The 13586-nt window shown below is 49.3% G+C and overlaps 1 protein-coding gene across 2 annotated transcripts in view; it reads left to right on the forward strand.

Annotated features, from left to right (window-relative positions):
* The first annotated feature begins 277 nt into the window (after positions 1–277).
* Positions 278–13586, forward strand: part of LIMD1 (LIM domain containing 1) — a 32567-nt gene continuing 19258 nt past the window's right edge. For both annotated transcript variants that reach the window (XM_066321510.1, XM_066321519.1), the window contains exons 1-2: positions 278–1560; positions 10951–11052. In XM_066321510.1, coding sequence (XP_066177607.1) covers positions 414–1560; positions 10951–11052 — 1249 coding nt within the window. In that variant the 5' untranslated portion in view covers positions 278–413. The remainder of the gene's footprint in view (positions 1561–10950; positions 11053–13586) is intronic.

The raw sequence follows: 13586 nt of genomic DNA on the forward strand, positions 1-13586 counted from the left end.
TCACCTTCTTTGCATCACCCGGGTGACTTTAACCACCGTGCGTCCCCCCTTCCCAGCTCTGCTGGCTGACCCGAGCCCTGCCCGAGCCTGATCGGACACCGCGGGACTTCCTTGGAGCCGCGCGCGGCCACCACGGAGCGGGAACGAGCAGCGCGCGCCGGGGGGGCGTGGCTTTGGGCGCGGTTAAGGGCGGCATTGGGGCGTGGTGTTGCGTGGACACGCCCCTTCCGTGCCCACGGCCACGCCCCCCGCAGGGACGGGCGCGGCGGGTGCGCGGCGGGACGGAGCGGCTGCCGCTGCCGGCGTTGCCTTGATCCCGGCGGGAAAGAGAAGAGCAGGAGGAGGAGGAGAAAGAAGAAGAGGAGGAAGGAGAAGAAGAAAGCGGCGAGGGTCTTCCCGCTAAGCCGGGCGGGATGGATAAGTACGACGATCTGGGTCTGGAAGCTAGCAAGTTCATCGAGGACCTCAACATGTACGAGGCCTCCAAGGACGGTCTCTTTCGGGTGGACAAAGCTGCCGGCAACAACCCCGAGTTCGAGGAGACCAGGCGGGTGTTCGCCACCAAGATGGCCAAGATCCACCTCCAGCAGCAGCAGCAGGAGGAGATGCTGATGGCGGCGATGAACGGAGGGGCCGCCGCCTTCCATCCCCCCCGTAGCAGCCCGCCGGTGGCTCGGGGTTCGAAGCCGCCCCCCGCCGCCGAGGGGCCGCGGGCGAGGCCCTGCGAGGGAGGGGAGCGGGGCTTCGGAGGGAGCGGCGCACGTGCCGAGGCCCCGGGGAGCCAGGCCGGGCGCCGGGGCTGGGAAGAGGAGCCCGACAGGATTCCCCGAGTGGGGGGCCCACAGCCCGGCGCGGGGCGCGGGGAGCCGCAGGCTGGGAGCCCCGGCGAGCCCCAGCCCTGCCGCGGCGGGCAGGAAAACGGTGGCGAGGGCAGGCGGGGTGCCGGGGGCCGTGACCCGGTGCCACCTGGACAGAGGTCCTCCTTCTCAAACGCCGGGACCCCCCCGGCACCTTCAGCGGGGCCAGAGGAGCCCCCGCCACAGCAGAGATCCTCATCCTTCTCGGCACCCTCAGCGCAGCCCGCTCGAGGGTTTTCAGGCTCCGCTGAGCCCTGCGGTCCCAAAGCCGGAGGAGACGGCAGCCAGCCGTGGTACCAGGGTGTCTCGCTGTCCTTCCCACCAGGCTCCGCACCCGCTGCTCCCAGCGTGGAATACCAGCACGCCGCGGCCTACCCCAGCCCAGCCGGTCACTTCGTGGCCCATGGTCAGAACCACAGGCCCACCGGCGGCAGCGGGAACCCTGAACCGGGCTCCTCACGCCTGGCCTCGCGGGGGACCGTGGCTCCCAATGCGCCGCAGATGCTTTTCCCGGAGGGCGTGAGCGGGACGCGGTCAGACTCTGGGCACTTGGATGGCTCCAGCGCAGCGAAGGTGAAGCTGCCCTGCCAGACCCTCCTTCCGCAGCCAGAGCAAGGGCCGTCGGCGGCCGAGCTGAAGCTGGAGGCACTGACCCAGCGCCTGGAGCAGGAGATGGATGCTCGGCCAAAGGCCGATTACTTTGGTAAGGCACGAGGAGGGCTCGTTGCAAAGCAGGGTTCAGATCTGCAGAACTGCATTTGCCTGTACCTCTGCGTGGTTGTGCTCTGTCGGTTGCCCAGAGCAGGGTTTTTTAATTTAACTTTTATTTATCACAGGGATTAGAAGCTCTTCCTCCTGCAACACCTTTTTCTTTTAATCCTACCTCTCTTAATTTTAAAGCAAAGGTAGTTTAGCAGCTTTGGCAGTAGAGCAATGCTGGGAAGAAGCTGGAACAGCGTATTTTGAAATGCCTTTCATTGCCAGCAGGGAGGCACTTAGTTAACTTTTCTTGACAATACTCCTGGTTCTCTGTGTCTTACAAGGATGTGTCCCGACCACGTGTGGGCGGCAAGGCAACCATCCAGCCTGTGGAGCAGTCGTGCCTGCATAGGCTGCCGTCATGGAGAAGGGCACAGAGCTCAGGGAAGAGAGAAGTAGTTTGGGGATGGGGAAGGATGGTGGTTTCCCAGAGTTGCCAGGATTTCCCTCTGTCCCCAGGTGCTGGTTCCCATGAGCAGTGAAAGGATTGGTCATGAAGATGGCAGAAGAACAGGCACGTTCTTCCCTAAATCTTGGGTCTGTGAGGAGTCCAGACCACCACCAGAAGTTATCACTGGCATTTGGCAGTGAAAAGGAACCACTTATATGCAAGGATCTCCCAACGAGAATATTGAATATCCTTCTGGATTAAATTGATTTGCTACTCCAGGATGGCAGGAGGTCTGGGGCAAACTGCGTGTTTCCTTTCCCTGCTGTGCCACAATTTAACAGCAGATAAGATAGCTCAGCTTTTGGGAGAGGGAAACCCAGAGTTGCTGGGAAGGCTGGAAACTCCACAGTCAACTTAAGAAATGTCAGAGCAGGCCAGGTGTAATGGATGTTCTTCATGATTTTAGACCCACAGTCACAGAAGTAGAACAGGGACAGATTAAACTCTTCAGCCTGGTGCCGAGGAAGAAGGTTTGCATCTCAGGCTGCGCAGGTGCTGTTGCACAGGGTCCTGTCTGGTGGGGTCGGCGGGTGGCTCAGTGGTGGTCTGAGCCACACAAGAGCTTCACACCGAGCTTTGGGGATGTAGCTCGAGGGACCACCGAGCGCTCAGCTCCAGATTGCTTAACAAAATGTGTTTCTTGGCAGCAGGCAGAGAGACCTGCCTGCAGAGGGCTGTGCCGGGGTTGTTTATCTTGGTATCCGAGACTGGATTAAGCCCTGTGGCAGGGCAGGGGCATTTTTTATCCTGTCGCAGAAAAGTGATGTGTTCAGCTGCTCTGCTCACAGTGTTTTGGCCTGGAAACAAGTTTTGGCACTTTCCGTCCGGAGCAGGAAGCGCGCGGTTTGAATGAGCGCAAGGAGCCTCCTCGGGGAGGCTGAGTGCCGCGACCAGGAGCTGACAGTGGCAGTGGCATTGGGACAGCAGGCTCGTGGGTGGTAGTGCTCGAAAATGGGAATGTTTTTCTGGAGGTGACATTCAGCTCCACTGGAGAGGTGTCAGGGGTCCCTCCTCTCTCCCTGCTGCATATTCTCCTCATGGTGCATGTAAACCAGCTGGATCAGACCTCATCCAAAATGTGCCTCGGGATGGGCTCTGCATGCAGAGGTGCCCAGCTGATGGTTACTTTTATTTTTTTGTCACAAGTATGCAAGGCAGGAGGGGTTGGTTTTTTTTCCTATGGGAGATTTATAGAGAAGCAGGAGTATTTTTGGCAGCATGGAGAGCCTGGCTGGTCAGGTGGCTGAGTGAGCCCAAGGGAGGGAGGAGACACGGAGGCTGCCTGAACCCCAGTGAGATGTTTTGACGTCCTCCTGACAGGCAATTTTGCACCAGGATGTGATTCTGAGAAATCTGGGAAGGATGAGACAGAAAAAAAAAAAAAGAAGTTTTGCAGCCTTGGCAGAGGGAAAAGTAAAGTTTTATGGAGCCTCAGCTCAGCAGATAAAGGTTCAGCAGATCTGCCCTGCTGAGGACCAAGGAACAAGAAGGAGCAAGTATCGAGGTATTTTAATTCTGGGCCTCCTCCTCCCCCTCTCTTTCTAACTTTTGTTTTCGCTTTTTGCACAGTTACCTTACTTCCTTTGAAGGAATAAAGGGCACAGTTGGCCTTCTCAGTTATTTTTTGTTATGTCCTATTCTCAAGCTACCAAACTTTAGGATGTAAAATAAACACTTTTATGCAATAGTGATAAAAAGGATCAATTGTTTGTTTTGTTGCAGACGTTTTCCCCAATGAAGGGAAGTCTGTTGCAGCAGGTTTGAAGTTCATCGAAGCCAGGAAATGAAACCAGGACTAAAGTACAAATGACTAAAGTATTTACAAAAAATATTTTCAGTTCTCCTAATTTTGTGTGCTGCTTTTGTAACAAGAGGATGTTTTCGAAGCATGAGCTCTGCTGATGGTCTGTCTGTCAGGTTAACATACTGTCCTTCAATCTTTTCAGTCAGGACCAGATGTTTATAGAGAACAGTTAATTCTGATCACAGTAAATGAGCTGCTTTCTCCTTCACTATGTGAAAATGTATGCTTGTAAGTGAAAGCCTAGGAAGGGTAAGCCAGGGACTAGGCAAAATACAGGTAGGATGCTGTGCTGAGGAGCAATAGTCTGGTTATCTGTCAGCACCAACTTGCTGTGCAAAATGCTTTTGTCTGCTCAGAGTAGGTGTAGTAAGTGAAAGGAAAGAAACATTCAAAGCCAATAATTCTCCCTGGTTTTTTTTGGGTTGGGTTTTTTTTTGTTTTGTTTTGTTTTGTTTTTTTAATGTAGTTACCTATGTGTGAGCTGCATGGGCTGCACATGTCTCTGGAGGAATTTCGGTTCTCCAAGAGGGGTTTTGAAGTGCTGATTTGATTTATTCAGGCTGTCGAGGACATAGGGAGTCTCAGGTATCACCCAGGTCTTTTGCTTGGGGAAGGAACAGTTGAAGTTGCCCTCTAGAGAGGCTGGTTCCCTTGCAGCAGAGAAGGGCCCCTGTGACCCTGGGAGGTGTAGCTGGAAGCCAGCTTAAGATGTATTTAGATTTTGGTGTATTATTTCCAGGGAACATTCAGGAGTGAGGCGCCCAAATCCCACTGATTTCCCATGGGTGCATCAGCCTTCATCTCCTCTTGGTGACAGAAGATTAAATAGAACTGATCAGGGGAGTTGCAAATCCTTTGCTAGCACTGCCCAAATGTTTAGGGTTATGGGAAGTGACGCATCCTAAAGAACGTGCTGGATGCGTTTGCAGGTGAGACAGATGCACAACCCAACTGAGCATCTGCCTGCACTGCCTGGGAGTGACTTGGTAGAGGAGGGGCCTGGCTGAGGTGTGCTGGGGTCTGCAGGGAAGTTTTAGCTACTTGTTTTAGCATGCAGTGCCTTGGTCTGCAGGCACAGATGGGTGCTTTTAGAGGTGTAACATGTAGCATCACGTTTTTGCCAGTGCTTTTTTCATACAGCTAGATGGAAATCTCCATCTGAGGAGGATTATCTACACCCGTACCAAGGGGCTTTTTGTAAAAGCATTTTTATGAATGGTTTTCGTGTTATAAATATTTGTTAGCTGTTGTATTTTGGCTTCCTTGTTATTTACAGCAGAGCTTATAAGCTGCAGGTGTTTTAGGAAGGCCCTGGGCATCTTGTTTTTGCAGCAAAAGGATGGGATGCTTCCCAGCAGTCAGGCAGAGAATATCTCATAATAAAGTCTGCAGATTTTTTTCCCCTTGCCAGAAGCAGAGCAGTAGCTGAATCACTGAGCAGCCCTGTGGAGACCCGGAAGCTCAGCACCTTTGAATGGATGTGAGCAGCTCAAAGGCCAGCAGTGCTCTCTGGAAGCGCAGTGCACAGTGAAGTTAGTGTGTCACCACTGCTGAAACCACAATTTGTTTAACTTTAATTTGTTTAACACATCCAGGGACCTTACTGAACTCTGCTGATGGTGGGGCACCAAGACACTTTGGGTGCAGCAAAGGTAATCTCAGGGCTGACAAGTGAAGAATTTCTGATTAAAATGAAAGTTCCTCTGAGTCTATTTTGTCTGCGGGTGATAATGACAATGCCATTTCCACTAGGAATGAGCAGAGGCATCCTTTATTACCTTTGCCTGGGAGAGCACCAAAGCTGAAAGGAGACACATGCCTGCAGCAGAGAGGAGGGGGAGGCAGGGAGACACAGGTCCTGGTGGAACAAGGAAAGCTGGAAGTATCATGGGACTTAGAGTAGTGGGTGTGTACGGATTGCAAAGCTTATCTCACTGCAAGAAACCAAGCAAATAAGTATTGGCCTGGAATATGGCTCTTCAAGATTACAGCAGTATGTGCTTCTCCTCCCTTCCTCTTGGGAGCTCAGCTGGGTTTACAAGCTAAGGAAAAATCTACCAAAAGGAAAGAAAAAGCAAGGAGTTGAGGAAGAGGAGCAATCAGTCTTCCAGCCAGGGTACAGTAGGAGTGGGACTGAAAGAAATAAGGAGCCTCATTCATGTGACATGGGAGTTATCATAATCTCTGATGTCACTATAAGGTACTTAAAATGTCACTGACGTGAGTTTGATGGCATTTTTGTCCTTCACTGGCAGTGTGTACACCGAGGTCTGCAGCAAGGTCAGGGGTCAAGAACATGGCATGAAAAAGGGAACAGAAAACTTGTGTTTACCAGCTCTGTGGTTCTTTGGGCAGGGACTACCTGTCCATCTTTGTACAGACAACCCAGTGTGCGATGAATGGAACCAATCTGCTGGGTTTTCCAGGCACTTGATCTCACCCGGGCCTCCAGATCTCCTTGAAGTCACCTCTCCAGCAAGACGGACTGCTCAGTAGTGGATAAGCAGCATAGCAAGGCATGCAATGTGTGTAATTTAGAGTTTGATGTAGGAATGAAGGTGAGCCATGGAAAGGTGGATGGGTTCAAGTTCCAGAGAAATTCTAAGGTAAAACCAGGAGAACTGAGCGTGCCATCCTGTGTGACAGGGTGAAGGCTTTTCTCAGCAGTCTTTGAAACACCTGTGTGCAAGTGGAGGGCTTGACTCTCCTGGGATAAATAAGTGGGTTGGAGAGACAGCAGCTGTGCTTGCACAGGGTCCTCCCTGCCAGAGTGAGTGTCAAGCAGAATTCTGATGGGGAGGACCCTTGTGAAGGTGCAACTTCTGCCAGGAGGCATCAGGATCTACTTCTGGATTAGCTGTGTACATGTGTGGACAGATGGGAATGATGATACCAGAGGTACAGAGACTCTGGGGGGGTTCTCCTAAGTTCAGCTGGGGGTTCTTCAGCATAAATCCAGCCTCCTGTAAGGAAGGGACAGAACCCAGTTACATCTGATGGAGAAGAGTCAATCTGATTGTGGAAATGTGGCTTGCACAGAGTATACGGAAGGAGTAGGACAGACTTACTATTTCTGGATTAGCTGGATAAGCAGACCCACACCACCAGAATCATCCTGCCCCTACATTCCTCTTATCTGGGATCCAATTGGCATGGCAAAGAATGTCACCAGTGAAGCACTATCACATCTGGCTGTTCAAAATGAAGTGACAATGTTAGTAAACCCATCCAGGAGCATGTGTAGGAAAGCTTGGCTGTGCTGTGTGTTGCTGAGAAGGGAGGTGCTGCTGAAAGAAGAGGGGTGCTGTTGGAAGAGCTGTGGTCTTGGTCTGTAGATTGATGTTGTCTGAAATGTGGAAATAAGTCCAAGTCCAAGAAAATCCTGCTGTTCAGCATGGCTTGTGATAAATTTTTAGTGAGTGGGATACCGTAAGTAACTAAACTCCTGGTGAGTGTGAAATAGCAACACTTGGAGGAAAAAATGTCTCCAGGGGCTTTGAGTCTGGTGGTAAATGGAAATGCACTTGCTGAATTTTGAGGGTGGGGCTGACATTTCAGACTGAGCACTAGGTTCACTTTCATTTCTCGCAGCCCTTGAGGTCTGAACCTGTTAGATCATATGAGCTGAGGCTGTTCCTGGTGACAGCCCTCCTGGTCTGCAGTGCTGAGATGGAGTGTGGCAAGTGCTGGGAAGTGGCTTACAGGGCATGTTTTTGGTCCCAGCTCTGTTCCAAAGGTCCCTTTGTTCAGACTCTCAGCTGCAGCGCGGGCGGTTGCTTGCTGCATGATGCGAAAGGGAACAGAGATTTCTTTGTTGTCCGGGGACGGCTGCCCTGCCGGCAGAAATTGAACCCAAATCAGCAATTTCCATCCCTTTCCCTTCCCAAATCTGGCAACCATTCTGCCTGTGTGCTCAGGCATGAATTTAGTGGTGCTGTGCATGTGTGGTGGTTTGGGTTTGTCATCCTGGTGGTAAAAGAGAAACCTGTCATTTCTTCTTAATAACCTTGTCTAAGGTTAAAAACTGTGATTTCAGAGGGGATGTCTGCTGGGATTGGTAACTTTGCATAAACACTTGTTACGAGCTGCAGAGTTACCAAGCACAGGAATCGGGGATCTTGCTGAACTGTGGCTACTCAGGATCCCTCTGCTTCACGCTGAGGACAGAGGTTTTTGCTAAAAGCCACTCCATGCCAAGAAAATTACCCAGAACTGCTGACTAGTGTCAGTGGCATGTGGGGCTGGAGTGATGCTGCTGACATTTTAACACCAGCAGAAAGCACAGTCAGCACTGTTTTGGGAAATAGCTGTCGGAGCTGGCGTGGGGCAGGGCACAGAGCCCGTTCTGCAGTGGGACGGGGTTGGAGGTGGCCCCGGTTGCGCTGGCTTTGCACACGTGCTACCGAGCTCAGCAACTGGCTGCTGTCAGCAACAGGTTTTTCCTTGCTTTTTACTTGCTTAGCCTAAGCCGAAAGATCAGGATCATTGTGACGGCAGGGAGTGAATGGGAAAAAAAAAGTAAAAAGGAAAAATCAATAAAAATCACTTTTTTCTTTCCCCCTCTTTCAGGCCATGTGTGCTGAGTGTCAGAGATGAAGGCTCGAGTATGTTAGTTAAAATACTTCAGAATATTATATCTAGAAAGAGCAAAGTCTTCTTTAGAGAGTAATTTCACTTGCTACTGAGATTTAATAGGCTTTCAAGTAAGATTTAACAGATACCTGTAAGAACATAAACTAGATTCAGATGTGCCATAATGCCATTTTTCAATTGTCAGCCTTGGTACAGGATATGTATGAATATTTATAGCATGTCTGGTTGTTACATACTTGAGTAATTTAGCACATTACAGTTTTTACAGAAAACATTGTCAATTTATTTCAAAAACCCTTTTCATTCTGTGACTTCATTTTCCATGTTTTAGGGGCCTAAATATTGGAAGAAGTGGGTGAAAGGGTTAATCAGGGGTGAAATGGACTGAAAGGAAGGTGGAAGGGTGGTTGGGGAGGTTGAGCGTTGGGAGGTGGAGGAAGGTTTTGGTACAGGTTTTGGCTCTGAAGTGTAACGGGATAGACAGGAAGTGGCAGAGGCAATTTCTGCCCTCCACGGGGTTTGCCTTAGCCTACTTAATAGTGGCTTCTGCCTGCCAGCACCTTCACTGGGCGCTGTGCCTGCACTCAGCTGCTGTGCCTTCTGCCTCCTGCTTCTTCTTGCTGCTCATCCACAGTCAGTGTCACCCAGCTGCTTTGTGGAAAGGAGGAAATTGGAGCATGCTGGTGAAATTTTCTGGAGCAGCCACTCATTGGCACAGAGAAGGGGAAAATGCAGCACTTGCAGTGCAATAAATATGTTGGCTCTGTGGAAAGCCTGGTGGGTGTCATGGAAAATTGGCAGGTTTTTCTGCTCTCAAAACTTTCTGCCGGCATACTCAGGAGGGAATTTTGAGTCGTTGGCTTTTGTGTCAGATCATTGCACAGAAATTCAAGCTGCTGCTGAATGTGCGCATTTCTGGGATAGCGCATCCATTTGAAAAGCAAATTTTTTCATATCTTTGCCTTGACCTTCTTTCTTTTAAATCCTTTTTCTAATGCCTGTATGATTTACCTTTCTTAAAATGTTTCTTTCAATAAATGAGATAAACCTGCTCAGTTCAAAAAGAACCAGAAAGTTTTGCTCGCTTGGTGCCAGCCTGGGTGCTGGGATGGGCCCACAGCCAAGTGAACATTTCAGCTCGTGTAGGATTTGGACAAAACAAAGTAACTAATTATTCTTTGCAGCCTTCTCTCCAGGTTTGTGTCAGTGTGGACTCTGACTCTGAGTGCAGTGGGGCTTGGCGCAGCACTAGGACAGCTTTCAATGTGCGGGTTGAATGCACGCAGGCAGCTGCAGCACAGAGAGCCAGGTCTGCTCTGCAAAAACCTGGGAAACTCAGGTGTCTGCTTGTCAGTGGCCATGTGTGTGCTACTGCAAAGGACGCCAGATTGGTTTTATCCCTGTAGCGTGAAAACTGACGGCCATGGCTATTGGCAGCAGGAAGAAATTGTTACTCATCCTGGCAGTGCACGCCTGGTGCTGCCAGAGTTGAGTTACTTTTCAGCGCTGTTGTAAGCTTCTTCCAAACTTTCTCCAGACTTTTTCAATTACTCTGGAGCTTGCAGTGCCCCAAAAGAAGTGGAATTCTGTTTACCACCCTTAACATAACTAAGGATCTCCAGCAAGATGATGCTGTTCCTCCTCCTGGGCCAGTAGGAGTGAGGTGTGACTCACAGTCTCTTGACCAGGGATTTTAAGAACCAGGATTAATAGGGCTGGGTAGTGGTGCAAGGCGAGGCCTGGAGGTGAAGTCACATCAGAGTCACTACAGACCAGAGGCAGAAACACATAACCTGTTTCTCCTTCACACTGCCCCTAATTAATTTATTTGCTTAAGCAGAGATTCAAGTTTCTCAGTTAGAGTAGTTAAAGGGTGATGTTACTTTAAAACCAGCCTGTCACAGTCGCAGGGCAATGCTTCATGTGCCATTTCCTTGTTAAGAGAGGTAGATGTCAGGTAGTCTAGCTGGGTTTTGTTGGGAAATCATTAGGGCCTTCAGCAGGCACAACTGGGGTCTGAAATGAATGATTTAAAGGAGCTAAGTGAAGAGCTGTGTTTTCCTCACATCAGTTGCAACCAACAAGCTTATCTTATACAATAAGTGGTAGAAACTATTTGTCTGTGAAGAGCTCTGAGCACCACTTACTGATACTGCTTTTGTGAGGGTCCTTAAGCAGGCTTAAATGTATATAAAGGTTGTCGGGAAGGATGGGGCAAGGAAGGAGATGTCACTGTACCCGGACAGTTCTTGTGCAGTTTACTTTTTGCAGAAGTCTTTCACTGTGGAGGTTTGATGACTGTCATGACCACTGTTAACAGCACCTCTCAGGGCAGGTGGTGGTGATGTCACCTACATCTTGTGGCTTCAGCAAACCACATGCTGCTAAGCTGTTCAGCCACCGTGACGAGCTACATGTGTTGTCACCTAACCTATGTCCCCAGCACCCCGTCGGGTCCCACTTGTGACCTCTCTTCTCTCTCCCAGGTACCTGTGTGAAGTGCAACAAGGGCGTGTATGGAGCCAACCAGGCTTGCCAGGCCATGGGCAACCTCTACCATGACAGCTGCTTCACCTGTGGAGCCTGCAGTGAGTATCCCTGGCCTGGTCTGATGCTGCAGCAAACTCTTTGGGCTTAACATTCTTCGGGTGTAAAGCAGGAAGAAAAGAAAGCAGTTATTAAACTATCTCCCAGCTGGAGTCCACTGCAGCTGTATGACTTGGTGGTGGTGCTTGCTGTTTGTTTTTGAATGGATTGTTGCAAGGCATGTAGAAAAGATATTTTGGATTGTGCCAGGCTTCTGCCTTCTGGTATGGGGGAGGGTTGTTTTCATTCCTCTGCCTCTCAGTTATAGCCACATTTTCTTACAAGAGCATTTTTTCAAAGTGGCAGTGAATATGCCTTAGCTGGCATGATTTGTCTCAGCAGGCTTTACTTTTCAGATAGAGCTGCTGCAGGGTAAATCCAGTGACACTGTTTTTGCTGTATGCATTATCTTTTACTTGCTAAAATAATTTTGTAACTCCAAAATATCTCCAGTCAAAGCACGGAAGTCCATGAATGACCTGGGTTACACATCTTGCTCACTCTTTCTCCAAAGAAATGCAGACATGCCCTGAGATAAGGGGCATGTCTCTGCCAGCTTGGTTTATGATCTTTGTTGGGAGGGAACTAGTTACTATGCCAGAGGTATCAGGCTGGGAGCAGCGATGATGAGCCCTGCAAAATCTACCCAAGAGGCAGAATAAATAGTTCAGCTGGCCCTGCTGAGCTCCCTGTGGGTCACTTGTCAGACCCACATCTGGAGCTTGCTGGGGTGTACAGCAATGTATGGATACTCCTAAACACCTTTTTGAGGAGGTCTGTGATGGAGCTGGAGTGAGGAACTGGCCACTTGATTTTAAATCATGGCTGTGTTTGTAAGAGAGTGGTTTTCCTGTTTTGTTATGTTTAACTCCAGCAGTGGTAGCATATTTTTAGAAGCGTAGCTGTATATGTGGTGGCAGAAAAAATAATAATCTTCTGCTGCTTTTGAATATATGAGTTTGGTTTTCCCAGATGAGACTGAGGGTTTTTCCTCCTGAGTATTTAAAGTTATAAACTCATCAGGACTGCATGTGTTTTATTTGGAGCTGTAAAGTTGAAATAAATATAGAAAGATGTGTATGCTTTTTAATAATAGCTGAGCCTTGAACTATGCCCATTTCCCAGCTGTCCTACACCAGCTGCCCTGCCTCACCTATGTTTTTAGTAGAGCATTTCACCATCATCAAACCGAAAATAGGAAAACTGAAAAGAGAAAGTGGTTTCTGCATATAGTGGCAGTTTCCTAGAGGCTTAGAAGTCAGCTGCTTACTCTTCTGTCCTTTCTTAAAAATTAATTTGAAATTAATTAATCGTCTCCTGTGGAGAGGACTCCTGACTGCAGCCAGGGCTTTGCTTCAGTTACCTCTCGCCCTCTAGGGCCAGGCAGTCTCTGAACTGTCCTTGCACCCAAAGCTCCTGTTAAAAATAATCCAGCAGCAGGTTTGAGCTGTCTAAAATTTCTAAAATTACTACCGTGCAACTGTGCTTTAGAAAGAAACACTTTTGATCCTCCTTTTAAAATGAATTTTACAGTCTTTATTTGGAGACCAGCCCTACAAAAGTAGTTGTGGTTGCAGAGGTATCCGTGGTTACATCTGTTTGTTTGTCTGTTTGGTTAAAAATTAGCTTAATCCCATTCCTAATGAGGTGGGTTGGTGAAGGTTGAAAGAATAGCTACTTGCTGTTTATTCTAAAAGTCAACCCTTTCCTAACATTTCCAGTGCAAGATGACAAGGTGTGGATGTCAGGTGAGACTCAGAAAGATGGAAAGAAGCCAAGTTTAGCAAAGTGAAGCCCATTTTCTCTCTTACCCAGGCTGTAACTGAGAAGTGTGCTGAGTAGATGTGCTGGGGCAAAGGGCTTCAAACTGAAAGCAAAATCAAAAAAACAGGCTAGTGAAAATGATGGGGAAGGAGAAAAAGAAAGGGGTGTGGGAGCAATGATGCTATTTCCCTCCGTAGAAAAGACTGTATTTCAAAACAAGATGAAAAAAGGGGAATGCAAGTCATAAGCATATAAGTGAGAGCCTAATTCAGTTTGTTATATTTAGCAGAGTAGTCACGAAAGCTGAAGCCCTTCCCACTGTGGTAGTTGTCATACTAAAATGGAAACTGAAGGCAGTGGCAGCTGGCAGGATGGCATGGATGGATGGAGGGGAAGGTGTGTCGTGGGATTCCCAGCACTCCAAAATGAGCAGTGCCAGAGAGGCCCCCACCGTAGTGGTGTTTTCCCTCATGTGCACAGACTTCTACAAGCAGCAAGGTTTGCAAGAAACCCTTCAGTGCAGGAGGTGGTTTCCTGCACTGCCCCTGTGATCTGCAGAGCCTTTGTGCAGCAGACACTCACTCCAGGGCTTTGTGGCCTGACCTGGGCTGGGCTTTTTGATTCATCAAACCTCTGCACTGCGGCTGCCTGCCTGGTGCTGCCTGGGGAGGTACAAGACGTCCTGCCTTGCACTCAGGGAGGAAACCTACTCGAGAGAAATCCCCCCTTTTGCAGCCCCAAAGTAATTTCCCAGCCCCACAGACCATCAGTT

The sequence above is a fragment of the Sylvia atricapilla genome, chromosome 1 (genome assembly GCF_009819655.1).
Source record: "Sylvia atricapilla isolate bSylAtr1 chromosome 1, bSylAtr1.pri, whole genome shotgun sequence".
Classification (NCBI taxonomy): Eukaryota; Metazoa; Chordata; class Aves; order Passeriformes; family Sylviidae; genus Sylvia; species Sylvia atricapilla.